The sequence below is a fragment of the Triturus cristatus genome, chromosome 8 (assembly GCF_964204655.1).
Source record: "Triturus cristatus chromosome 8, aTriCri1.1, whole genome shotgun sequence".
NCBI lineage: Eukaryota > Metazoa > Chordata > Amphibia > Caudata > Salamandridae > Triturus > Triturus cristatus.
The window spans coordinates 191247891-191273343 of NC_140591.1; the positions used below are offsets into that span (position 1 = coordinate 191247891).

Here is a 25453-nt window from a genome sequence, read left to right on the forward strand (position 1 = left end):
TGTTCATAAAGTTGTATTAATCTTGGACTATTTTTTAATTCTTTTATTTTATTGGAGTTGCAAGTACATGCGTTATGTTATGTTAATCTAATATATATCACGCACGAGTCACCCGGGGAGGGGTATTTCGGTGAAGAGCTAACACAGGCGAAAGTGAAGCTGCAGAATTTAAAAAAGCACTGTCTTAAGTAGTTTTCTAGATTGGAGATGTTCAGTGCACATGGAGGGGTAGCCTGTTCAGATACAGAGGGGCTAGGTAAGAAAAAGACCTGCCCCCTGTGGGGGTCCTTCTGATCTGTGGGACCGTCAACAAAGCTTTATCACTGGATCTTAAGAAGTCTGGCTGAGCGATAGAAAGTGAGCTTAGAGGATAGGCAGCTGGGATCTTTCCCTGTCAGGGAGATGTGTGTTAAGCAGCAGGTTTTAAAAATAATTCTCTTTCGTACCAGTAACCAATGAAGGGAGCGCAGGAGAGGAGAGGATGCCGCTCCAGATAGGAGATTACAAAATGAGATGAGAGTTGGTATTTTAAATATATTTTTAGAAAACTTATAATGCAGCAGTAAAGTAAGATTGTCATTTGAAATATCTGTTATTCGATTGGTTGAACGTTCAAAATGCTGTGCCATTGCTTCAGAATGTCAGGCATTTTTACACAGGTTGCGCCTTATTGTAGATATTTTATATATATTTTATAACAATTTCTGTGCAGGAGCTTGTTTGAGGTGCTCCTTTTTCAGATTGACCTGAAGTGTTTGAAATGCAGCAAGTTTGAAAAACCTTTAAACAAATGAGCACAACAATGTCACATAAGCGTGTCCTGTTGCTATAGCGGCATCTTTGTTTAACAAGCATTGAATAAGTCAAAAGGCATTTTATTTTTTGTTTAATGACAGCACAAAGAAGCACACAATACAATAGTACACTCATAGACTTGTTCAATTCACATTCAATACATGTCAGTCACAATGGGCCAGCATGCCTTTATTTGGGAACCATCATTAAACTTTAGACTGATTGAAAACTATTGTAAGAAAACTTTCAGCATCCCCACGGGTCTCGCTGAACCCTCTCCAACCCATGCAGATCTCTAACCCCCTAATCCCCTTATTCTGAAGTTACTGGGACAATCCATATACCGCAGCGGCACAGTCGCACTTTGTTTTATTAACTGATTCCCCGTTTTTGGAATCAGAATGGGGTTAGCATAGAGTTTTGGTCTTGCTCTCTGGAAAATCCACACATTTTTCTAATTTGCATGTTTCTTCAGAGCTGAGTGGATTTATTTATTTGAAAACTTTTATATATACGGGTCATCCGTAAGGGTATCAGAGCGCTGTACAAAGAAGCAAATACGATAAGAAGGTAAAGGCGTAAATATTAAACAATTAGGAAGTTAACATGCCCAAATACAACCAACCGTGTGATACATAGAAAGTAAAAACATTTGCATTGTTGAATGAGAGACCAATGTTGTCGACAAGAAATAAGTTACGCAGTTAGAGGGAACTGGCCAAGGTGTTTTTTTTTGCCTCCTTTCTGTAGAATAACCTTTCCTAATTGTGAGACAAATTAATATGTTTGTGTATCTAGAGTAGAGTAACTAATGGTTCGAGGCATGTGAGCTGCAGATTGTACACTGTGCATAGATCGCCATCTGGTGTTGGGCTCGGATGCTCGCACCTTGTTGTTGTCTTGGAAGAGTCTTTGTAGTCACGAGATAGGTGACTCCTTCCTTGGGCGATAGTGCGCATGGGCATCGACTCCATCCTCAGATTGTTTTTTTCCGCCATCGGGTTCGGATGTAACTTCTGCGCTCCGGTTTGGCACCATATTCTCCAAACCTTTTCGACGAGCAAACTATCTAAAACTCGACGGTATTGTTTTCGATCGCGTGAACTTCAACGCGCACCTCATCTACTCGATTCCGGTTGTCGAAGCGGTTCCGCTGGGCCTATCGACGCCGTTCGGGCCTACAGCTCATGGAAAGGACTCCATTTAAAAAATGCCCCCAGGGTGTAGCTAAATTCCCACACAGTGACCACCACAAGGTCTGTAACCTGTGTCTCTCGCCCGAGCACAACGAGAACAATAGCCAGGCCTGCGCCGCTTTTCGATCCAAAAAGACCATCAGTGATTGCCGGGCCCGACGACACATCATGGCGCAGCAAGCAGCTCTGGTACCGGTGGAAATCTTCGATGAAGGACCTGATGTCCCGTAGGAGGATTATGAAGGCCTGGAAATCGTGTCCGAAGCAGACGACTCCGACTCAGACGACCACATCACTCCTGGTCAACGAGTGAGTACAATTGCCCCTACCCCAACCCCACCTAAAACAAAGAAGGCCCTGGTCAAGACTTCGCCTGCTGACCCCAGTCGCGACCGAAAACATGCTTCAGAAGCCCCGTCCCCGGGCCCGGCTCCGAAGATAAGGAACAAGCCTTCCGGTAGTTCGGGACCGAGCAAACCGCATCTCAGTGTTCCGCAGGCACTGAAGCTGGGCGTGCAGCCTACTCCCAAAAATACATTGGCACCGAAAACCTCGACGCCGAAACAAAAGGCATCGGATCCTAAACCAAAACATTCGGAACCGAAAAAGATTTCTGCCTCCACATCCAAGCCGAAGGACCCCGAACCACCTCCCAAGGGCACGGAGCAGAAATTCAAACCTCGCTTGGACCTGAAGAAATCGGCGCCCAAAGCGGTTACCGAAGAGGAAGAACTTTTTCGACCGGATCCTATCGATCCGAAACAAAAAACTCTCCACATACACCCCAAAACAGGACATGTGGCTACTGTTCCACACAAGAAGATGAAACTGGACACCCCAGGCATTCCTGTAGTGCCTGTGAAGAAAAATGACTGTGCCATTTCACCTATATGCCCCTCTTCTCAAGTTCTTCCTCCTAAGCCTGTCTCTCCTCCACATTCTCCTATACTTCCTTCAAACTCACCACTACCACACGTGCGGATGATTTAGGGGATGGGGGAGGCAACAATAACCCTTTTACTGACCCTGCCAATGTTAAAGGGTGTTATTAAACATACCCCCGACATATTCAAGGACCCTGTTAGGGCTAGAATTCACAATCGCCGGATTTGACAAAAAAAATAAACTCACTCCCGATGATCCCACCTACATCAAGGGTCAACTGCCTTTAGATTCACTAGTGGTAACTAATGCTAGGAAACGTGCCAACTCTCAGACCTCCGGTGATGCGCCACCTCCGGATAAAGAGTCTAAGTTGTTAGATGCTTCTGGCAAGAGAGTCGCTGCCCAAGCAGCTAATCACTTGCGGATAGCCAACACTCAGGCATTACTTGCTAGGTACGATAGGGCTCACTATGACCAACTGGAAACCCTATTGCAACATTTACCTGATCAATATAAGACCATGATCAATGATTTAATTCAGGAGGGCAAATTAATAACTAATGCATCAATCAAGTGTGCCCTTGACACAGCTGACATCGCCTCTAGGTCCATTAACACTAGCGTGTTACTCAGACGACATGCCTGGCTACGCATCTCTGGCTTCAAACAGAAGGTACAAACAACTATCCTCAATCAGCAGTTCAATCAAGAACAACTCTTTGGACCGGCTGTAGACACCACTCTAGAAAAAATGAAAAAGGACACGGAGGCTGCTAAATCCATGGGGGCATTAGTCTCCATCCACACGTGGTTCCTTTCGTCGCTCCTTCTATAGAGGAGCATCAAAAAAACATTGGAATAGACACTGCCTCTTCTTCCTACAAGAACACCACACAAACATCCCCCATCAGGGGATATTTTAGAGGCAGATACAGGAGAAATAATATAAAAGGGAGAGGCCGAGGTAACAACACAAGCACCTCCCCCACTAATAAGCAGTGACTTCCCTCCACTCCTTCCAGACCTTTCCACCCCGGTCGGAGGGAGACTATCACAGTTCTTACCTGTCTGGACTTCCATCACCACAGACAAGTGGGTAAGACAAATTATCCAGTATGGTTACTGCCTGCAACTTACAACAACCCCACCCACCTTACCACCCAAACAGCGTCCAATGTCCACGGAACATCCCACGCTCTTAAAACAGGAGGTTCTCTCACTGCTTCAAAAGCAAGCAATAGAACTAGTTCCCCTACAGCATCCAGGAACAGGGGTTTACTCGCTGTGCTTCCTAATCCCCAAAAAGGACGGCACCCTAAGGCCAATACTCGACCTCAGACCTCTCAATCTCTACATACAGTCAGATCATTTTCATATGATCACTCTTCAACAGGTCCTCCCACTACTTCAACAAGGCAACTTCCTTGCCACACTAGATCTCAAGGACGTCTACTTCCACATTCCCATACAACCTGCTCACAGGAAATACCTAAGATTCATAGTAGACGGACCCAGGGTGTTCACAAAGTGCCTTGCAGTAGTAGCAGCACACTTAAAAAGACAACAAATCCATGTCTTTCCATACCTCGACGACTGGCTCATAAAAGCCAAGTCATTCAACCAGTGTGTTCATTATGCTCATCAAACCATCCAGCTTCTACACAACTTGGTATTTACAGTAAACTACACCAAATCACATCTGCAGCCCTCCGTCATACATCAGTATCTAGGGTCCATATTAGACACCTCCAGAGCTCCGGCATAGCCCAATCCAGCCAGAATAGCCAGTATACAAACCCTAATCACAAAATTCCAACCATAGCATTTCCTCCCAGCCAGGGTATTCATGCAACTCATATGAATGATGGCCTCTTGCATTTTCATCGTACCTCATGCAAGACTTCAGATGCGCCCCTTACAAGAAGGACTAGCACGTCAGTGGAACCAGGCTCAAGGACAACTTACAGATCTGGTGTTGGTGGACTGCCGCACACATCGCTCTCTGCAGTGGTTGAACATACGAAACCTTTCCAAAGGGCAGCTGTTCCTAGAGCCAGTTCCACACATAGTGCTAACAGCAGACGCATCACTCACCGGCTGGGGAGCCCATCTCCTAAACCACACAATTCAAGGCAAGTGGACCACTCAACAAAGAGTGCTCCACATCAATCACCTGGAATTACTGGCAATATTTCTAGCATAAAAATCATTCCAAGTACATCTACACCACAAGACTGTCCTAGTCTGGCCGGACAATATGACAGCTATGTATTACATACAAAAACACATTCTTTGCAGCTCTCTCAACTGGCGCAAAGCATATGGAGATGGGCCATTCCACAAAATATATATCTTCTAGCAGAACACCTTCCAGGAGTTCACAATCAGATTGCAGATCTGCTAAGTCCATACACGAATGGGAACTTCATCCCCAAGTTCTTCAACCATTTTTCCAAGTGTGGGGTCAACCAGACATAGATTTGTTCGCCACACGCAAATGCAAAATGCCCGACCTTCGCCGCCAGGTTTCCACACCCATTGTCCAAGGGCAATGCGATATGGATGAACTGGTCAGGCAGATTTGCGTACGCTTGTCCGCCACTCCCACTGATTCCCCTAGTAGTACGCAAGCTCAGACAACAGTCTCTCAAGATGATCCTAGTAGCTCCCACATGAGCACGGCAACCGTGGTTCACAACACTCCTGGAACTTTTTTGTAGTTCAACACCAAAAACTACGTCCCTCCCCAACGTTGCTAACGCAGAACCATGGAGAGATAAGGCACCCCGATCCAGAACAACTGAATCTAGCGAGCTGGCACCTGAAGTCCTAGAGTTCGGTTACCTTAACCTCCCGCCGGACTGTATGAACATCATTAAAGAAGCCAGACGCCCTACTACTATAGCTTGCTGTGCAGCAAAGTGGAAAAGATTCGTCATCTACTTCAATAACAATAAAATTGATCCACTGGATGCTTCAATCCAGGATATCATTTGCTATCTGATACACTTACAAAGGTGTAATTTAGCATATTCATCCATAAGATTACATCTAGCAGCACTTGCCGCTTATTTACGAAACAGACAACACTTGTCATTATTTAGAGTACCTCCAATAAAAAGCCTTTATGGAGGGCCTTAAAAGGATAATTCCCCCCAGGCTGCCGCCCTCTCCAGTGTGGAATTTAAACATTGCTCTTACCAGGCTCATGGGTCCCCCATTTGAACCTCTACACAAATGTGAACTACAGTGCTTCACATGGAAAGTAGCTTTCCTTGTCGCAATTACCCCTCTCAGGAGAGTAAGTGAGATCCAGGCTTTAACCATACAAGAACCTTTATTACAAATATATCGTAACAAGGTGGTTCTTAGAACAAATCCAAAATTTCTTCTCAAAGTAATCTCTGTTTTTCACCTTAACCAATCAGTGGAGTTACCAGTGTTTTTTCAAAACCCGGACCCTGTAGCAGAGAGAGCTCTTCACACACTGGATGTCAAAAGAGCCCTACTTTATTACATTGACAGGACTAAGCCCTTTAGAAAGACAAAACAACTGTTTGTAGCCTTCTCACCACCTCATAAAAGTAACCCCATCTCCAAAGCTGGGATCGCTAGGTGGATGGTCAAATGCATTCAAATATACTACCAAAAGGCACATTAAAAATTCCCTCTAGAGCGCACTTAATACGCAAACTAGGGGCTTCTATGACATTCTTAGGGAACATTCCCTTTGATGACATCTGTAAAGCAGCAACATGGTCTACACCACACACCTTCACCAAACACTATTGTGTTGACGTGCAGGCTAAGCAACAGGCTTCTGTAGGCCAAGCTGTTCTTAAAACACTTTTTCAAACCACTGCAACAGATACAGGTGACCACTGCTAGGGAAGCCACTGCTATACAGTCTATGCATAGTGTACAATCTGCAGCTCATATGCCTCAAACGGAAAATGCTACTTACCAGTATGCATCTAATCTTGGCATGTAGAGCTGCAGAGTTGTAGACACCCACCCGCCTCCCCGGAACTTGTATCTGTTCCAGTACTATCTTAATTAGATACATTCACATGGACATCTCTTTATTTCTTACTAACTCCATTATTTCCCATCATGGCGAAAAACAATCTGAGGATGGAGTCGATGCCCATGCGCACTATTGTCCAAGGGAGGAGTCACCTATTTTGTGACTACAAAGACAACAACAAGGTGCAAACATGCGAGCCCAACACCAGATGGCGAACTATGCACAGTGTACAACTCTGCAGCTCTACATGCCAAGAACAGATGCATGCTGGTAAGTAGCATTTTCCTTATCGATTAATTAAAAGGGTTGCTAACAGCCTATAGTTCTGGTAAGCAGACGTACAGGACTAGCAAGATTCATTTGTGCAACTCCCACATGTCCCCTTCATACCCGACTTTTGGTGGCCCCACTTGGTTGCCTTCCTTGTGAGCTAAATCTTGGTGCAATATGCCTTTCACTCTTCACCCACTTTTGTCTCTTTTAGGTATTTTATCTATGTTCCTCCATACCCAACTGTAGAAATTTTTAAATTATAATTGACCAAGATCGAATGTTTGACTAAGATTTCTTTTTCTCATCATCCTATTCACTTGATGATTAGAATTTTCTGCCCTGAGCTGATAACTTCTAGTTCTGAGTTTACATGTGCTTTTTTGGATTTGTTTCTAGCATGTGCTGGAAAAAAGTCCTGATTGGTGAGAGCGTTTCGGACAGAAATGAAAAAAAGGCTCTGGAGGTTGCAACACAAATCTGCATTCAGCTGATTGAAGAGACCTGCGCTGCCATTGAGAAGGTAAGGGCCGTGGGGATTACAGTATGCCATGACTGTGTCAAGTACACTGCAAATTTTAAATCTACTTCTTGCTTATGGATTTGTGCATTAACTTGAACTCTGCATCCGACTTTCTGGAGCAACTTTTAGAACTCATTACCTGCAGCCATTAGAATCGGGAATGGGAAAGTATTGAAACTAATGAGAGAGGTGTGCTGTGCTTGCTTCACTGGACTTCATGCCGGGGCAGGGCCTCTCTGACACTTTTTAATCTCCCTCTGTATAATGTATTTTATTGATACCAAAATACAAGAGTGTTGAGAAGGAGGATCCCTTTTGTTTAATCCTTATACAAGGTAACGTTATAAAAACACGTCCTCCCTTCTTTTTCTTCAAATTTACTTCTCAACATTTTACTTTCATAGCATTTGTTATTTGGGAAGAGGAGGAGGTCACTGATGACAAAATATATGGGTTCAGCTCCCTCTGCTCATCTGTTTTGCTTGGCACTAGAATCTGATTATCCCCTGTCCAGTTCTGTATGTTAAATTTAAGCACAGCAAGTGCCTTTTCTCCTTTATCAGACTTTTTAGTTGTAGTCCCATGTTGTACACAACTGTTTTCCTCCTATTAGAACCTTGACTTTTCCTTGCATGTTCATGTTTGGCATTACAGAACTTTATTGTTCAATTCGTTTAAAATGTTTTCTGGTCTTGCGGTGGAGGATTCCTTTCTCCCTAGTACCTCTGTTATTGGGTCACGGGCTGGTGAAGAGTGTCTTTCGGCACGCTGTTCTCCTTCTCACATATGCTTAGGTCCTCTGGTAGCCAAAACGTCTGTCCTTCTTCCTCTTTGTGTGTTTCCATTAACACCTGTTATTTTGTTTCGAGGAATGGCTTCTTTCCATTCTTTAAATCTTCATGATCTCAATTTGCCCTTGTGGTGGAGGTCTTCGAATATTTTTGGTCTAATCCCCACTAAGAAAAAGGTTTGTAACACAGGCCCCTTTCAAAACTTTATGATGAGGGTCGGGAGAGTCAGGGCTGGGCAGGTCGCTTATGATATCAGTTCAGGGGTACTTTTTCTGTAGCTCATAATCCACACCAAATGTGAGACCTAGAAATGCATCAGACAAAAACAATAGAACAAAAACAATGGGACATTGGAAAATGACCAAAAACACTGCTTCCCATAACTGGGATGTTATGAGCCCCTCACAATCCTGAGCTCCAGTACAATACACCTTTCACCCCTTTGCCATTATGCCAATCTTGCATCAGGCTCTCTGTCCTTTTCAGAAAATAAAATTCTTCAAAGTGTTGTCCCCCTTATCACAACAACTTTGCTCTCAGCCCTAACGCCTGCATCCCCGCCACCCTTTTCATGGCGAGCATGGTGGGTAGTGGATATGCAAGCTGGAATATAATCGGCCATGCCGTACCATCACTGCCATGCCGTACCATCACTGCCAGCATATTCCTGTCCCTTTCCACGCTGCCACCACCGCGGGATCCTGGATCCCGGCAGCTGCGGCAGTCTGACTGCCACCCTCTGAATACAGCGGGTGGACCTGCAAGGGTGGCAGTGGTCGGAGCACCACCATGAGTATGGTGGCTCCAGCACCGCTGTACTCCAAATACAGACCTTAGTCTCACAGTTCCCATGCTTTTCTTATGCAGTTCGAATGCTGCTTGTAAATGAAGGCCGCCTGGAAACCAACAAATAAACAAGAGCGCACTTCCAGACCATCTACATTTGCAAGTCTGCAGAGGGAATTGCGCCGTCGCTGGGAATACAGCCACGTACCCCCAGGGAGGTGTGCCCTAAAGTTTGAAGACCTCTGCCCTATGAAGAAGCGTGCTGATTTTATATAAAACATTATAGCAACTGCACCTGTCCCACGTATGGCCAAAAAGTAAATACTTGTCTCTATTTTATGGCTAACTGCCTCATTTCAATATGCCTACTAATGAGTGTGAGAATCACATTCCAGAAAGGACTGCTAGCAGTGTTTGCAAGTATGCAAAAGGCAACAGAGTAGCACTCCCGCTTCTGCAGACGGATGCCGGAAGATCGGCTCATGACATGTCCCACAACCCAGAGGCATATACAAATCCATGTGGGGGTGCTTTGTCACCCTCACATATTCTGCCGTTCACCTTACCCTACGCTTGCAGGTGTCCCATATACCACGTGTCCTTTGCCAGTGAGAATTCCATGTCCAGTCACATGCCTCACATTTATCTGCAGTGTCTGGGTCCAATTCAGCAGAATATTCAAGCCCCGAGAAATATTAATGATTAGTGCTCACTGATCTTCAGAATTTTGATAAGCCATGACTCACTCACTCTGTAGGCTCCACTTGCTGAAGTAAAGTTCCTACTGCACAGCTGAATGTTGGTGTCTCTCCACTGAAACCCAGAGGGTGGAAGAAAGGTCTTTGACTCTCTCACTGCTCTGGTTTTTCTGTCTTTGGTTGCAGCTGTCTAGACACTGGATTGTTGGGCTCCAACATTATGTGGACATTCGCTGTGCTCTGCAGCACCCTACTAAGATTTAGATCTTAGGGGTGATGAATGAGGCAATGACATGACTTTGAGTTCTGGACTAAGCAAGGATGATTCCCTCATCTTCTTGCTTAAGTTCACTGTCGCATTTAAAATATGATGCTATTGTCTTTAGTCTTCCCTTCGTGGAAGAGAATGGGAGATCCTCTTTTCACTGACAATACAGAGAGGGGTAATTCAGTGCCCATGTGCTTGCATGTCCAGTAGTTGCCACTAGCCATTTTGAAAGTGTATTTCATTTACTTTCAAGATGACCGCTAAGATGGGTGACACAATGGCAGCCATCATGAAAGCATAGAAAATAACGTGTTGGAGGCATATGAGCTGCAGATTACACACTGTGCATAGATCGCCATCTGGTGTTGGGCCCGGATGTTGCAGTTGTTTTTCTCTTGGAAAGTCTTTGGAAGTCACGAGGTATGTGACTCCTCCTTTGGATCATATTGCGCATGGGCTTCGGCTTTATCCTTAGATAGTTTTTTTCCGCCATCTGGCTCGGATGTGTTCTTCGCTCTCCAGTTCAGAATCGTTCCAGTTTTCCTGTTCGGCGTGCAATCCTCCCCCTTCGACGGTATTGTCTCGATCGCGTTCTTCACACTTGACGCGACTCTCAACAATCTAAATCTTCGATTCCGGTCGTCGACGAAGGCCTTCGGTCCTGGCTGATGGAAAGGACGCCAATTAAGAAGTGTCCTCGATGTGGGTCGAAGTTTCCCCACACCGATCTCCATGAGGTGTGCAACCTCTGCCTCTCTCCAGAACACGAGGCAAGGGACTGTCCAGCTTGCACCTCCTTCAGATCGAAGAAGACGATCCGGGACCGACAAGCAAGGAGAACAATGGCTCACTCGTCGACTTCGATCCCCGACGACATCTTCAAAGAAGGCGTCGATGTTGCGGAACAGCAGCACACCTCAGAAGGCCTCGTCAGCGCCTCCGAAGCGGACGACTCCGACGTTGAGGACATCACTCCAGCACAGAGGGGCGTGAGTACAGACGTCGACCCCGACCCTAAACCCCCCTCCACGCCATTGAGGCTTCAGTCACGCCTTCGCCGGTTAAGAAGCCCACCGAGCCTTCAGGCAGCTAGGGCTCGAGCCAGCCTACTCTATGTGCCCAAAAAATCTCATTGGCACGGACACCGAAAAAGAAAACGCCCCTTTCCGAAGCTCTCGGCGCCGAAAACTGACACCGGCTCCTCGGCACCGATAACATCCTCGGAGCCAAGCAAGAAGCTGAAAAGCCTCGACTCCCACACCTCGAAGCCGAAAGCCACCTCGGAACCGAGGAAGTCAAAAGACACTTCTAAACCCCAAGGTTCGAAACCAAGAACCAGTGCCGAATCGACGCCTAAAAAACCCACGGCTCCGACACCATCGGCACCGAAGGATCTGCCCCTTACAGACGAACTGTTTCGACTCGATCCTTACCAAAAAACTCTCGTAAAGGATCCAAAGACTGAGCATTTGTCGCTTAGCACCAAAAAAAAAGATCACTGGACAAGCCTGCACCAGCTTCACCACCATAAAAGAGACTTTGCCACCTCCCCTTTGAGGATTCCTTCACCTCCTCCTCCTCCTCCTACTCCTCCCCACCCCATCATTCTCCCACACCATCTCCAGATGAGGATGATGATGATGACATTATCTACGACACAGGGGACGGGGCAGCCAACCAACCAACAGGGGACCCTACTCCTACAGGCTCTCCAGACCCATGGGATGACTACAACATCTCAGATGTCCCTAACGTCCTGCAGGACAATCTTTACCCTTCTAGACCCTCCCACCCCGCCCCCCCAAGCCTCAGAGGACACCATGGGCTTTAACCAGCTACTCCATAGGGCTGCCCACTACCACGGGGTTGATCTCCACACAGACCCCATAGAGGAGGACTTCCTCTTAGATACATTTGACACTGCACAGAGGTCCACCTCAATTCTGCCGATGCTTAAGGGGGTTATTAAGCACGCACCAGAGGTTTTTAAAGACCAGGTTAGGCCCAGGGTCATTAACCCACGCATTGAGAAAAAATATAAAGCCCCCCAACAAATCCACCCTATATTAAAGGCCCTGCACCACTAGACTCCCTGGTAGTCTCCAATGCGAGGAAACGTGCCAATTCCCAGGCATCAGGTGAGGCTCCACCGCCAGATAAGGAGTCTAAACTCCTAGATGCCTCTGGCAAACGGACAGTGTCCCAGGCGGCCAACACCCAAGCGCTCCTAGCCAGATATGACAGGGCACATTATGATGAGCTGGAGTCAATAATGCAACACCTCCCTGACAAATATAAACATAGGGCCAACAAATTGATTCAAGAGGGTAAAGCCATCACAAACACTTCCATCCGTTGTGCCCTCGATGCAGCTGACACCGCCTCCAGGGCAATAAATACCAGCACCCTTCTGCGTAGGCATGCCTGGCTAAGCATCTCAGGTTTCAAACCTGAGGTTCAAAGTTCCATCCTCAACCACCCCTTTGATGAGAAACATCTGTTTGGCCCTAATGTCGATATAGCCCTCGAAAAAATGAAGAAGGACACAGACACGGCAAAATCTATGGGAGCCTTGCAGTCGCAAGCTCCCGGGCGCTCCTTTTGCCGTTCCTCCTTTAGAAGAGTCAGTTACAGAGGTAACAACAACAAAGGCAGAGGCAAAACTAACACCTCCCGCTCTGCCTCCACCCCCACCCCCACCCATTGGCTTCCCTCCACTTCCCCCAGACTATTTCACTCCAGTCGGGGGCAGACTCCACAATTTCCTTCCTGTGTGGGCTACCATCACCTCAGACAGATGGGTGCAAAAAATAATCCAATCAGGCTACTGTCTAGAGCTAACATCTACCCCCCCAACCATTCCACCCAAACAGCACCTAATGTCACAGGAACATTTGTCACTTTTAAAGCAAGAGGTAATCTCCCTCCTACAAAAAAATGCAATAGAACCAGTTCTTGCCCACCAACAAAACAAGGGAGTTTACTCCCTATATTTTCTCATACCAAAGAAAGACGGCTCTCTCAGGCCCATTCTGGACCTCAGACCCCTAAACCAATACATACACTCAGACCACTTTCACATGGTCACACTCCAGCAGGTGCTTCCTCTGCTCTCCCAAAACGACTTCCTAACCACCATAGACCTCAAGGACGCCTATTTCCACATTCCCGTTCAGACCGCTCACAGGAAGTTTCTCAGATTCGTAGTGGACGGTCACCACTACCATTTCAAAGTACTCCCCTTCGGAGTCATCACAGCGCTGCGAGTGTTTACCAAGTGCCTAGCAGTAGTAGCAGCACACCTGAGAAGACAACACATCCACGTCTTCCCATATCTAGACGACTGGCTCATAAAAGCCAGCTCATACAACCAGTGTGTGCAACACACTCACGCCACTATCCAACTACTTCACCGCCTGGGCTTCACAGTAAACTACGCCAAGTCCCATCTGCATCCCTCCCACGTACAACAATACCTTGGTGCCACCATAAACACCTCAAAAGCGTTGGCCTACCCCAGCCCTGCCAGGATAGCAAGCATACAAGCTCTTGTAAATGTAAATGTGCAGATATTTATATAGCGCAAATCACCAACCGGTCTCTAAGCGCTTGCTTAGGGAACCCGTCCTGGTATTCCCCTGTGAGATAACCCAGCAGGGCATCCACAAGGTGAAAGCCAGGCATCCCGCCGCGAGGGGCCATTGTGGAGATTAAGCAAGCTATTGCCCAGAGTCGCAGAGTGTGAACACATGAATCGAGTATGCACTGGAGCGAGAATTATCGAGTCCATGGACAATTTATGGACTTAAGACCCAGCCAAGCCGGGAATTGAACCCTGGTCCCGGGTTGATCTCTGCTTCCAGGTCTGCCTACTCTAACCAGTGAGCCACACTTCTCCACCCAATTTCGACCACAACACACTCTTCCAGCCAGAGTGTTTATGCAGCTTATAGGGATGATTGTCTCTTGCATATTCATAGTACCTCATGCAAGACTCCAGATGCGTCCTCTCCAAGAGTGCCTAGCACGCCAATGGAACCAGGCTCAAGGTCAGCTAACAGATCTAGTGTTGGTAGACGGTCGTGCCCATCGCTCTCTGCAGTGGTGGACCACCAAAAACCTTTCCAAAGGGCGACCGTTCCTAGAGCCGGTTCCTCAAATAGTTCTAACTGCGGACGCATCGCTCTCCGGCTGGGGAGCTCATCTACTACATCACACCATGCAGGGCAGGTGGACACCTCAACAAAAGTTACTCCACATCAACCACCTGGAGTTACTCGCCATATTTCTAGCCCTAAAAGCCTTTCAAACACACGTCTCAGGCAAGGCTGTCTTAGTCCGCACAGACAACATGACAGCAATGTACTACATCCAAAAACAGGGCGGCACACACTCTCTATAGCTCTCTCAGCTAGCACAGACCATATGGAGGTGGGCCATACCTCAGAACATTTTTCTCCTAGCACAACATGTCCCAGGAGTCCAAAACACCATTGCAGATCTGTTGAGCCATCAAACTCAGCAAATCCACAAGTGGGAACTTCATCCACAAGTTCTTCAACCATTCTTTCAAACGTGGGGGCAACCACAGATAGACCTCTTCGCCACCCACGAAAACGCCAAATGCCCAAGCTTCGCTGTCTGATATCCACACTCATTGTCCAAAGGCAATGCGATATGGATGAACTGGTCAGGCAGATTTGCGTACGCTTTTCCGCCTCTCCCACTCATTCCATTAGTGGTGCGCAAACTACAGCAACATTCCCTAACTCTCATCCTAGCTGCTCCAACTTGGGCCAGACAACCGTGGTACACCACATTGCTGGAACTCTCCGTAGTTCCGCACCAAAAATTACACCTCTCGCCACGCCTCTTAACCCAGAACCATGGAGAGATCAGACACCCGGACCCAGCTCAGCTCAACCTTGCGATCTGGCTCCTGAAATCCTAGAATTTGGTTACCTTAATCTTCCCCCTGACTGTATGAACGTCATTAAAGAAGCTAGACGACCTACCACTAGAGCTTGCTACGCAGCCAAGTAGAAATGTTTTGTGATTTATTGTCACAACAATAATGTCAATCCCTTAGATGTGTCTATTAAACACATCATAGTCTACTTATTACACCTACAAACAAGCAACCTAGCCTGCATGTCTATTGGACTACACCTTGCTGCCATAGCAGCGTATCTGCAAAATAGACAGCATTTATCACTCTTCAGAGTACCTGCCATAAAAGCCTTCATGGAAGGCCTTAAGAGAATAATTCCCCTTAGAGTTCCACCCTCACCGGTGTGGAACCTAAACATCGTTCTCACAAGACTAATTGGGCCTCCATTTGAACCTCTACATAAATGTGAGCTTCAATTTTTAACATGGAAAACAGCTTTCCTTGTAGCCATTACTTTCCTCAGAAGGGTCAGTGAGATACAAGCACTCACCATTCAAGAACCTTTTCTGCAAATGCATCATAATAAGGTTGTTCTCCGCACTAATCCAAAATTCCTTCCTAAAGTCATTTCTCCCTTTCACCTCAATCAATCTGTGGAACTGCCCTTATTCTTCTTGCAGCCACAAACCATTGCAAAAAGAGCTCTACACACCCTAGACGTCAAAAGAGCTTTACTCTACTACATCGAAAGAACACAACCTTTTCGCAAGACCAAACAACTATTCGTGTCTTTCTCACCACCACATAAAGGCAACCCCATCTCCAAATCTGGGATAGCTAGGTGGATTGTTAAATGCATACAGATTTGCTACCACAAAGCAAAACGAACGCTATCTGTTCCCCCTAAAGCCCACTCTACATGTAAGATAGGGGCTTCCATGGCATTTTTAGGGAACATCCCCTTAGATGATATCTGCAAAGCAGCTACATGGTCTACACCGCACACTTTCACTAAACACTATTGTGTAGATGGGGAAACTGAGCAACAGGCTAGTGTGGGCCAGGCTGTCCTCAAAACACTGTTTCAAACAACTGCAACAGATACTAGTGGTCGCCGCTAGGAGGGGGTACTGCTACACAATCTATGCACAGAACGGAATATGCTACTTACCAGTATGCATCTGTTCTTGGCATGTAGAGCTGCAGATATACACACGCCCACCTGCCTCCCTGGCTACCTTAATCTGTTCCAGTTTTATCTTATTTAGATACAGCACACATGGGCATCTTTCCTGTTTCTTACAAAGCTCCATTATTTTCCCACTGGCGAAAAACAATCTGAGGAAGGAGCCGAAGCCCATGCGCAATATGATCCAAAGGAGGAGTCGCATACCTCGTGACTTCCAAAGACTTTCCAAGAGAAAAACAACTGCAACATATGGGCCCAACACCAGATGGCGATCTATGCCCAGTGTGTAGAACTGCAGCTCTACATGCCAAGAACAGATGCATACTGGTAAGTAGCATATTCCTTTTATGCTCTCAAGAAGGCCACTAAGCTGCATCTTTCTTCAATGTGGCTGCAATCTTTAGGGTTTAGAAAATACTACTTCTATCATTTTAACTTTGCTGCCCCATTGCACCACTCAAGGTGGTAGCCATCTTAAACATATAGCAGAATTATTTTTCTAGAAATCCTATCATCTCTGTTGGCTGTGCCAGCGCAATTTTTAAATCTCCCGGCATTGGCAAAGCCAATAGTGGCAGCCAGCATAGGACAGGACATTGGTGGAGCAGGAGGGAGCGAAAGCCAGGGCGGCTGCAGAGAGGCAGCGGAGGGAGAGCGAGGGAAAGCATGACACCGAGCTGCAGCAGTGCTTAGTGTTCACAACTTGAAGGTACAGTGGGGGGGGGTAAACAGACTGGGTATTTGGAGAAGAGAGGGAATGAACAAAAGCGTGCTCTATGTATGGTGCCTGGAAGCAAGTGAGAGAAAGGATCAGGACATGCACACCCATGGATGGCAGAACTGGAAATGAAAGTTTAAAGTGCAAACAAAAGAACCATGATGTCAACAGGTGAAGGATATAACTCATTTAGTCAAAAGCAAGAGCAAAGAGGGGGTAGGGCTAACACAAGAATAAGGAGGAAAGCCATCAAATCAAGTAGGGGAATGAGATGAACAAGAAACCCTTCTCAGAACTCACACATGTGGTATTCTATGCAATCCGGTGTTGAGTAGACAGCCTAAGGTACCTGTTAGCGAGATAACAAACATAAAAACAAATTTATCTTGTGAATTCTATTGCACTTATTCTGCATCCCAGGAGCTCTTTATGCTGTATTGGTAACATCACTTCTGGAACCTCAGATGCTCCTTGCACTTGTGACAGTGCAATCACAAGACTCCCAGGATGTGTGATGACACACAAGGTGCACCCCACAACCTGACACTTGTGTCACACCAAATAAAAACATGGGACATAGAGGAAAATAATATTGTTTTGCAGAGGTTTGCCTCCATAGTACACTACTCCTTTCTCCTCCTCCTCATTTCTAAATACTACATGGTGCGCTTCATCATAGATTGCTGAGAAGTGAGTACAAATACCATCTCACACAGAGTGAGACAGTTGTGCATTCAAAGACTGGGCTCAATTTCAAATCTAAATCTCATCTAGGTACATGATAAGTTGCCAGTGCCATGCTTGCCAAACAACAACATTGTAACACATAGTATACATATTTGTCAGAATGTATATTTTATTGCTGGCTATGCTGTGTACATCTGGCGTCTCTTAATATTTTTAAAGGGCAAACTACAGCGAGCATGAATGAGAGTTTTGTTCCTTCTGAATTCCCACTATTCCGTTTTTTAGTCACGTACATCAGTGAACCATCCGCAGCCCTGTCTGTCTTTCAAAGGCGCCGGCCTGTTTAGTGATCTCTGGCTCTAACTAGGCATGCATGCCTTTCCCTCTGCTGAAGACACGAGCAGTTCAATGCAACACAACATAATACGGTACAATGCAATACATTAACTCCTCATTGGCTTGACTATGACCCACAAGCATTGCCAAGCGCTCTGGTCTTGAGACCTTTTGGAGGTCGACTGACCCATATGGAAATTGATTTCATTGTAGACTTGTGAGTGCCTGGCAGAAACAGTCAGTTCATGTCAGGCATGTGAGCAACTCTGCACTATCGCTGGTTCTGAGGCACCGGGTTACTCAGAGATCTCTTTTTCCTTCAGGTCAGTTCGCCTCTGCCTGTGATTATCCCTTCAGCACTCAAAACAACTTCATTGAATTTGAAGTGGATGCCCATCGGTCAGAAACTGTGGTTGGCAGCATTTAGTGGTCTGACACCTACCTACCCTAATGAGTCCAGTGGCTACAAGGACTTAATAATGTGCTGAACCTTCACACAGACCATATAGCAAGATGCTCACAGCTGCTCATGAAAGAACTGAATATTTAAATAATTGGGGTGGCATGGGGGCTGGGCACATCCTGCCCCCATTTCATCCAAGTCCCTGCTCTGCAGCTAACATTGAAGTTCATCTTGTACTGTGCCTCAAGGACGATTTCTACTTTTCTGCTGAGCTCCAAGTTTAGGAGCTTGAAAAAAGAACATTTCATGGGCAGAGTTGAGGATTTTATATTTCCGTGCCCCTTTGACCATCAATATAAAGTACAGACTTCCCTTTCATTGAGCTGAAAAAAGAGGTTTCTTTGTGGGAAACTGTTTTCCCAGCTTGTATAGGAACAGATCGACGTGGATGTTGGCCCTTCTTTACACATAGAAGTAGGGCCGCATGTACACCTTGTTTGGCCCACACTTTACCTTCATTGATTCGAAAGAAATAAAAAACACTATTATAAGGCAACATCGATATGATACATCAGTCACAATGCACGTCGGTGTTATATTTTTATTTATACCTTTCGATGTAACATTTTTTTCCTTTTACAGATTTCCCATTTGAAAAGTGATAAGTTGGGTTTGGAGGACCAGCTGGGGTTGGTCGAAGCATTGAGATTAGAAGATCTAAGCATTCTTCAAGGTTCAAGAGAAATTCTGGAGAGTTTGAAGGCTGCTACGGACTAAGACTTTGACTTTTTCTAAACTAATGTATTTTAAATGTAACTTAAACGAATGCATTTTTCTATCCTAAACGAATTTACGTCATCTGAAGTATGCAGTCTAAACTCTTCTAAAGTTTTTATCTCTTGTTTAAATATTTATTTTTGTCTTATCTGAAGACAATAAAATGATAAATGCTTCTGTACAAGAATATTTTTGTTTTATCAATCGAAATGGAAAATGTGCCATCATGCAGCAGATTGTTTAGTCTTCACACGCTGTTAGCCCTGACCTGGTGGAAGAGGCTATGGGGGAGGTGCTAGTCTTGACCGAATAGGTTGAGCATGCTGTGATTTTGTTTGAGCAAAGCCAGTATCCTGTGAAACTGGCTTGGTAACCCATAGAAGATTGTTGTGGACTTAACATGCATACAGGCAGTGCTCAGGACAAACTGGTTGAATGACAACACAGAACATTTATTTTTAGTCCAAAATCCTTGGCTCTGTGAGACACAGCCTGTCTGGGAAGAAGCACAGTATGGTGACGTGAGGCTGTGGCTGGGTCATTCCTAACACCGTCTCATTTGACCACTTTTAGTGGTCAGTGGCCATTGGTACACACCAGCCTAATCATGCCTCGAAAGTTGTGACACTCACCTTTTCAGTTTCCTTCCAGAGCTCAAATGGTACCAGCAGACATTCACCTGACTCCCTAAGCATCCTGTTCCCCAATACTAGCTGTCACACTTTTTGTGGGGGTCAGCAACATGGACAACGTTTCTGATCATTATGTTCACTCCAAGCATATTGCATGACATTGATCAAGAATTTGTAAATTCATACATGCCAGCACCCGCCCAGCTTGTCTTGCAATGCTATACCAAGGCTGTCTGTGTTCAAGAATCTGAGGATGTCTCCTTAGGGACCAGGAACACAATACAGACAACAAACTGCAACTGATGATGTAAAGTACGTGAGATTTTGAAGTCCTTGTAAAAGCGTTTCCAAGCCCTGTCAATTCAGACAAGGCAACGCCTCCTTAAATAGGCCATTTACTTTTATGGCAGATGAATCTCAACATGATTATGGGCAACTGATGGTTTCTCCTGTGGCACGACTCATATCTTTGCCTTTTTTTTGTTGCCCAAACATGTCCAAGATAGGTATGTTTATACTCAATCTGGACAAGGAAACTGATAAAAAACCATTGATACCTCCACCTTATACCTGATTTGTGGCACTACACGATTCCTGAACACGTTAAGCTCTCTTACTGTGGCTCCAAGCCTCAGTTAATTCTTCGGACCAGAAAGAGAAAACCAAGTAAAACATGCTCGACTTGCCTTTTTATGTGAAAAATGTTTCTGAAGCTTGGGTGGATGAGGAGCACCAGCAGAACATGGTCACAGCCCTATCGGTGAGCTCCGTTGAAGAAGGCCAGAAAGATCCCAGAATTCTTTTCTGTATCCAGGACATCTCAATGTTCAGTGTTTCAATGCAAAGTCGAACTTTCATCTCAAGACTCTATCTATTGTAAGGAATACTTACATTTAAAAATTAGGGCTAGAGATGTTTATTTACATGAAGCTTGTACATTGTTTATTGTTGAGAATGGAAAATATTGATTTGCGAAAGTTATAAAACTTAGTTGTCTTATGTTTCCCATTTAATAGCCTTTGTTAACATTTATGAAATACGTAAAAACTTAACAGCAACACAAGAAATATGATTTTTAGTGGGTAATATATTCTTCTCCTTTCTGTTTGTGGTAATGATGTTAAATTTCCTGAGTCTTCGCTTGGCACTTTAAAACGTTTTATTAAATGACACACCATTTATCTAACACAAGCAGGTCTTGAATTCTCCTTAACAGAAAATGAACACTTATGATTGGTCTTACCACCAGCAGAGTGTGCATACTTTCAACCACTACGTGTCCTCATCAGATGTATCCCTATCCCACAAGCATGTCCATACCTCAAACTTCACACCTTTTACAGCCACCATACCCACTTTCGTTCTGTTCTCTCATCCCTGATTCACAATTGTGTTATCCTTAATACCCTCTTGAAGCTTTTCACCATATCATTACTGTGGAGGTGTTACCAGGAAGTTCTGATGTGGTTTATCCCCCTACTGATTAAAAATAAAAAACCTTCATCTCCACCCAGATGAACTACAATAACAATTTTCTTTGAGTATCCTACCCTTCCAAACAAATCTCTCTGCTGTTCCACCAGAACAGTGTAGCTACCATATCAACTAACCCCGCTGCTAGCATTGTTGAATAATAATCCATGAGACAAAACAGCTAACAAGCTTGCTATGTCCAGGGCCAAGTTAGTATATCCTTGGGAGGGATGCTGGACCTGAGAAATATAACGAAGTACTGTCTTTTGGGACTTGTGACTATAGCAAACATCACACAATCTCTAACTGATGGAGCTAGCATCATTGGTGTGGGTTTACCCTGTATTTTTGCCCTTTCCTCCTGTGTTTTTACTGTGTGTTGGATTTCGTTTTTGCTGGTCTCGATGCTTTGGGCACTGTATCACTGCTGTTCAGTGCCAAAGTGCTCCCTCTGTAAATTGTTGTCATGGATTGGTGTTTCCATAATTGGTTTATTTGGTTTACTTTAAAGTCCCTAGTACAGTGCACTGTATGTGCCCAGTCCTGTAAACTCAATGCTGCTAGTGGGCCTGCAGCACTGATTGTGCCAACCACATGAACAGCTGGTAAATGTAACTCATACCTGCCACTGCAGTGTCTGTGCGCAGTTTGGTACTGCCATGTCGACCTGGCAAGTGCACCCACTTGCCAGGCCCTAACCTTCCCTTTTCTTACATGTTAGTCACCCCTCAGGTATGCCCAAGTAACCCCTGTGGGCAGGGTACAGTGTATGTGAAAACTAGGACATGCCCTGATGTGTGTGGCATGTCCTCATAGTGAAATACTGCTAATTTCGTTTTTCACTATTGAAAGGCTATCTGTCCTATAGGATAGAATGGGAGTTCATTTATAACATCTTATAGATATGACTTCCCATTGGGACAAGATAGGAAGGTAAAGTTTAGTATGCCTGAACTCAGAATATAAAGATGCATCTTTTAGTGAGGATGACTTTTACATTTTGTGTTAGAAAATATCACTTTTAGAAAGTAGGTATTTTCTTGCTTAGCCATCCTGTATGCCTCTGCTAGATTGTGTATTGACTGTCTGGTTTTTACGTGATTGTGGCTGGGGATGTGCATTCACTGTAGACTGCCAGTGGTGGGGGGGGGGGGATTTGAGGTGTCCTGCCTTTCCTGGATGAGTCATTCTCGGCTGAATACACCTGGGCTGCATTTAGAGCAGGGGGAGGAGATTTACTTTCACCTGAATGGTCTTGGTCGGCCTTACACAAAGCTGATTCCACCTCCTGCCGGGCAGCTGCACCAGAGAGGATAGAACTGGTTTTGCAGGGCAAAGAGCTTCTCTGCCACCAGAGAACAAAGGATTTTGTGCTATAAAAAGTGGGGCCCAGACCCAGGCTTTTTTTTAAAATTGTTTTTATTACACAAAAGAACAAGCTTCAGATACAAAGTAAATCCCAACATACATATACAGTTTGTCGATGACACAGCAGTTACAGAATACTGCAGCACGCAAGTACATGTTACGCAATTGTGCACAGTACTAGATTGAATTTTTCTCTTAACTCTCGTAGGAAAGCTTATACAAACCACCTCGCGGCCCTCCTCACAGACCTCTATACAGTGTCCATGCCCCCCATATTTTCTCCCACTTACGAGGGCATCCACAACTTTGATAGACCACCTGCTCTGCATTATGACACCAGTCCAAATCGCACAGCCATGCTGCCCCTGTCGGCAGCTTCACTGCCCCCCATGAATGGCGATTTTCCTCTCACCCCCCCCCCCGCTAAAGCTAGCCACAGCTTGGCCCACTGTGGCCATGTGATCTCTCCCGTGATGCCCAGGATGTACCATCTGGACTTCATTGGAATCTGCTCACCCACTACTGCTTCCATTATGCGGGTTAGGCCCCTCCAGTACTTCTGAATCCTGGGACAGGACCACAATATATGGACGAAAGACCCCTTCTCACCACACCCCCTGGCACATAGCTCGGATCCACAACCATTAATATGGACCTGTACCATTCTTGAGGCATAAGACCTGTGAAGGATGTGGAGTTGAACAAGGCTAAAGCGCATTCTGATGGCGATGCCTCTGGGGCTCTGAAGGGCCTCCGCCCAGTCGTCATCCTCCAAAAGTCCCACATCAGATTCCCAGGCCCCCTTCAGGGAACCCAGGCAGTCCGGGGAGTTGTTTAGCAGTTTTTTGTAAGTAAGAGACACTGCTTTCTCAATCATGGGATCTAAGAGGAGTCTATCCTCCAGGGGGAATATTCTGGTATCACAGTCCCTTCTTTCAAATGACAATGAAGTGGCGAACGCAGCTGTCTGTATCTAAGGAATTCACCTCCTCCCATTTGAAGGCCCTCCCTTGGGGTATCAAATGTCACCATTTTGCCACCCTTCCAGACGTCCCGAGTATGTCAATGCCAATAAGGTTCAACTGCTGGAAACCTTGAAGCCGTTGCACTTCTTTAAAAAAAAATCTCCCTTCCATACTGGAGTCTGCTCTGTGAGTTTCGACTCCCACCCCGTCATTTTAGTTGCCTTATGCCAAATGTCAATGACCGTCTTTGTGTGTTTTGGCAGATGTACAGAACCACTACCCCTGGGGTACAGTTCAGCCAGATGACTTCAATTGCCCAAGGCCTGTCTGTCCACCCTATAAGCTGGTTCCTCAAGTGGGGAGAAGACCCATCTGTTGACATTGATGAGGTGAGCGGCCCAATAGTATTTCCTAATATCCAGAACTGCCAGCCCCCCTTCATACACCTCATTCTGTAGCTTCTTTAGCGCAATTCTGGGACCCCCCCATAACAACTTGCGGAGCTCGGACTCGATCGCTTGAAAGAACATTTCGTGGATCCGATAAGGGGTGTTCTGGACGGCGTAGAGTCAGCGTGGGAGGGCCATCATCTTAAAGAGGGCGGCCCTGCCCATAAGGGAGATCTGGAGCCCCCTCTTGTGCACTGCATCGTCCTGTAATCAGTTAAGTTGCACCTGCAGATTCAATTGTGTGAACTCCTCCACAGACTTGGTTATCCAGATGCCCAAGTACTTAAACCTATCTTGCAGTATCAGCTCTGAGCATGCCGAAGTCAAGACTGGAGGGTCACCCGCCAGTGAGAAAACCAAGGATTTATCCTAGTTGATGCGGTACCCAGAGTAGGAACCAAAAGACCGTTTTATGTGAATGAGCCTATGGAATGTTTGTCGGGGCCTGTGCGCATCGAGAAGGATATCGTCCGATAACAAGGGCATGCGCTCTTCCCTGCCCCCCCCCCCCCATATTAATGCCCCTCACTACTGGGTCTTTTCTGATCCACGCTGATAGTGGGTCCAGCGCCAGCGCGAATAGGATCGGTGACAGTGGACACCCCTGACGCATCCCCCTCTGTAACGTAAAAGCTCTGAAAACGACCCCGTTGACCCTGACGCATGCCATCGGAGCAGTGTATAGCAACTGGATCCACTTTTGCAGATTCGGGCCAATGCCCACCTTCTCCAGCACAGCAAAGAGGTAGGACCATTCGATGCGGTTGAACGCCAGCCTTGCATCTAGTGAGAGAAGGGCGGCCGGGATGTCTGGCTGCATTTGAGTCGTGTGCATGACTCCATATAAGCGTCTCAAATTGAGCCTGGTTCTCATATGCGGCATAAAGCCAGATTGATCTGGGTGGATCAGGGATTGTATGACAGGGCTCAAACGGTTTGCGATAATCTTGGCTAGAACCTTGGCCTCAAAATTCAGAAGGGAAATAAGTCTGTAGGAGCTACAGAGGTCATGCGGTTTGCCCTTCAAACAACTCTGAGGGGAGCCCAGTCGGGCCCGCCGCTTTCCCTGATTGCAGGTCTTGCATGGCATTATCTACTTCTTCCAGATGAAAATCAGAATCCAGCGCTTCCCTGTCCACCGAACCAAGAGTCTGTAGGGAGATGTCATGTAGGAATTCAATACAGTCCAACTCTCCCCACGTGGATTGGGAATTATAAATGTTTTCATAGTAGTTTACAAAGATTTCTGTCAGGGCCGCCCCTGTACCACCCTGTGTTCCCTCTACGTACCGAATCTCGGAAACCCAGTTGCGACTCCTGTCCCTC

The 25453-nt window shown here is 45.9% G+C and overlaps 1 protein-coding gene across 2 annotated transcripts in view; it reads left to right on the top strand.

Moving 5' to 3' along the window:
* The window catches only part of SETD4 (SET domain containing 4), a 93569-nt gene extending 72509 nt beyond the window's left edge, over positions 1 to 21060 (top strand). The window contains exons 10-12 of one of the 2 annotated variants that reach the window (XM_085621308.1): positions 7573 to 7696; positions 16478 to 16646; positions 19106 to 19424. In XM_085621308.1, the coding sequence (XP_085477434.1) occupies positions 7573 to 7696; positions 16478 to 16609 (256 nt within the window). In that variant the 3' untranslated portion in view covers positions 16610 to 16646; positions 19106 to 19424. Of the gene's footprint in view, positions 1 to 7572; positions 7697 to 16477; positions 16647 to 19105 lie in introns of both variants that reach the window. The other variant, XM_085621307.1, reaches the window with a different exon arrangement.
* Positions 21061 to 25453: the final 4393 nt, after the last annotated feature.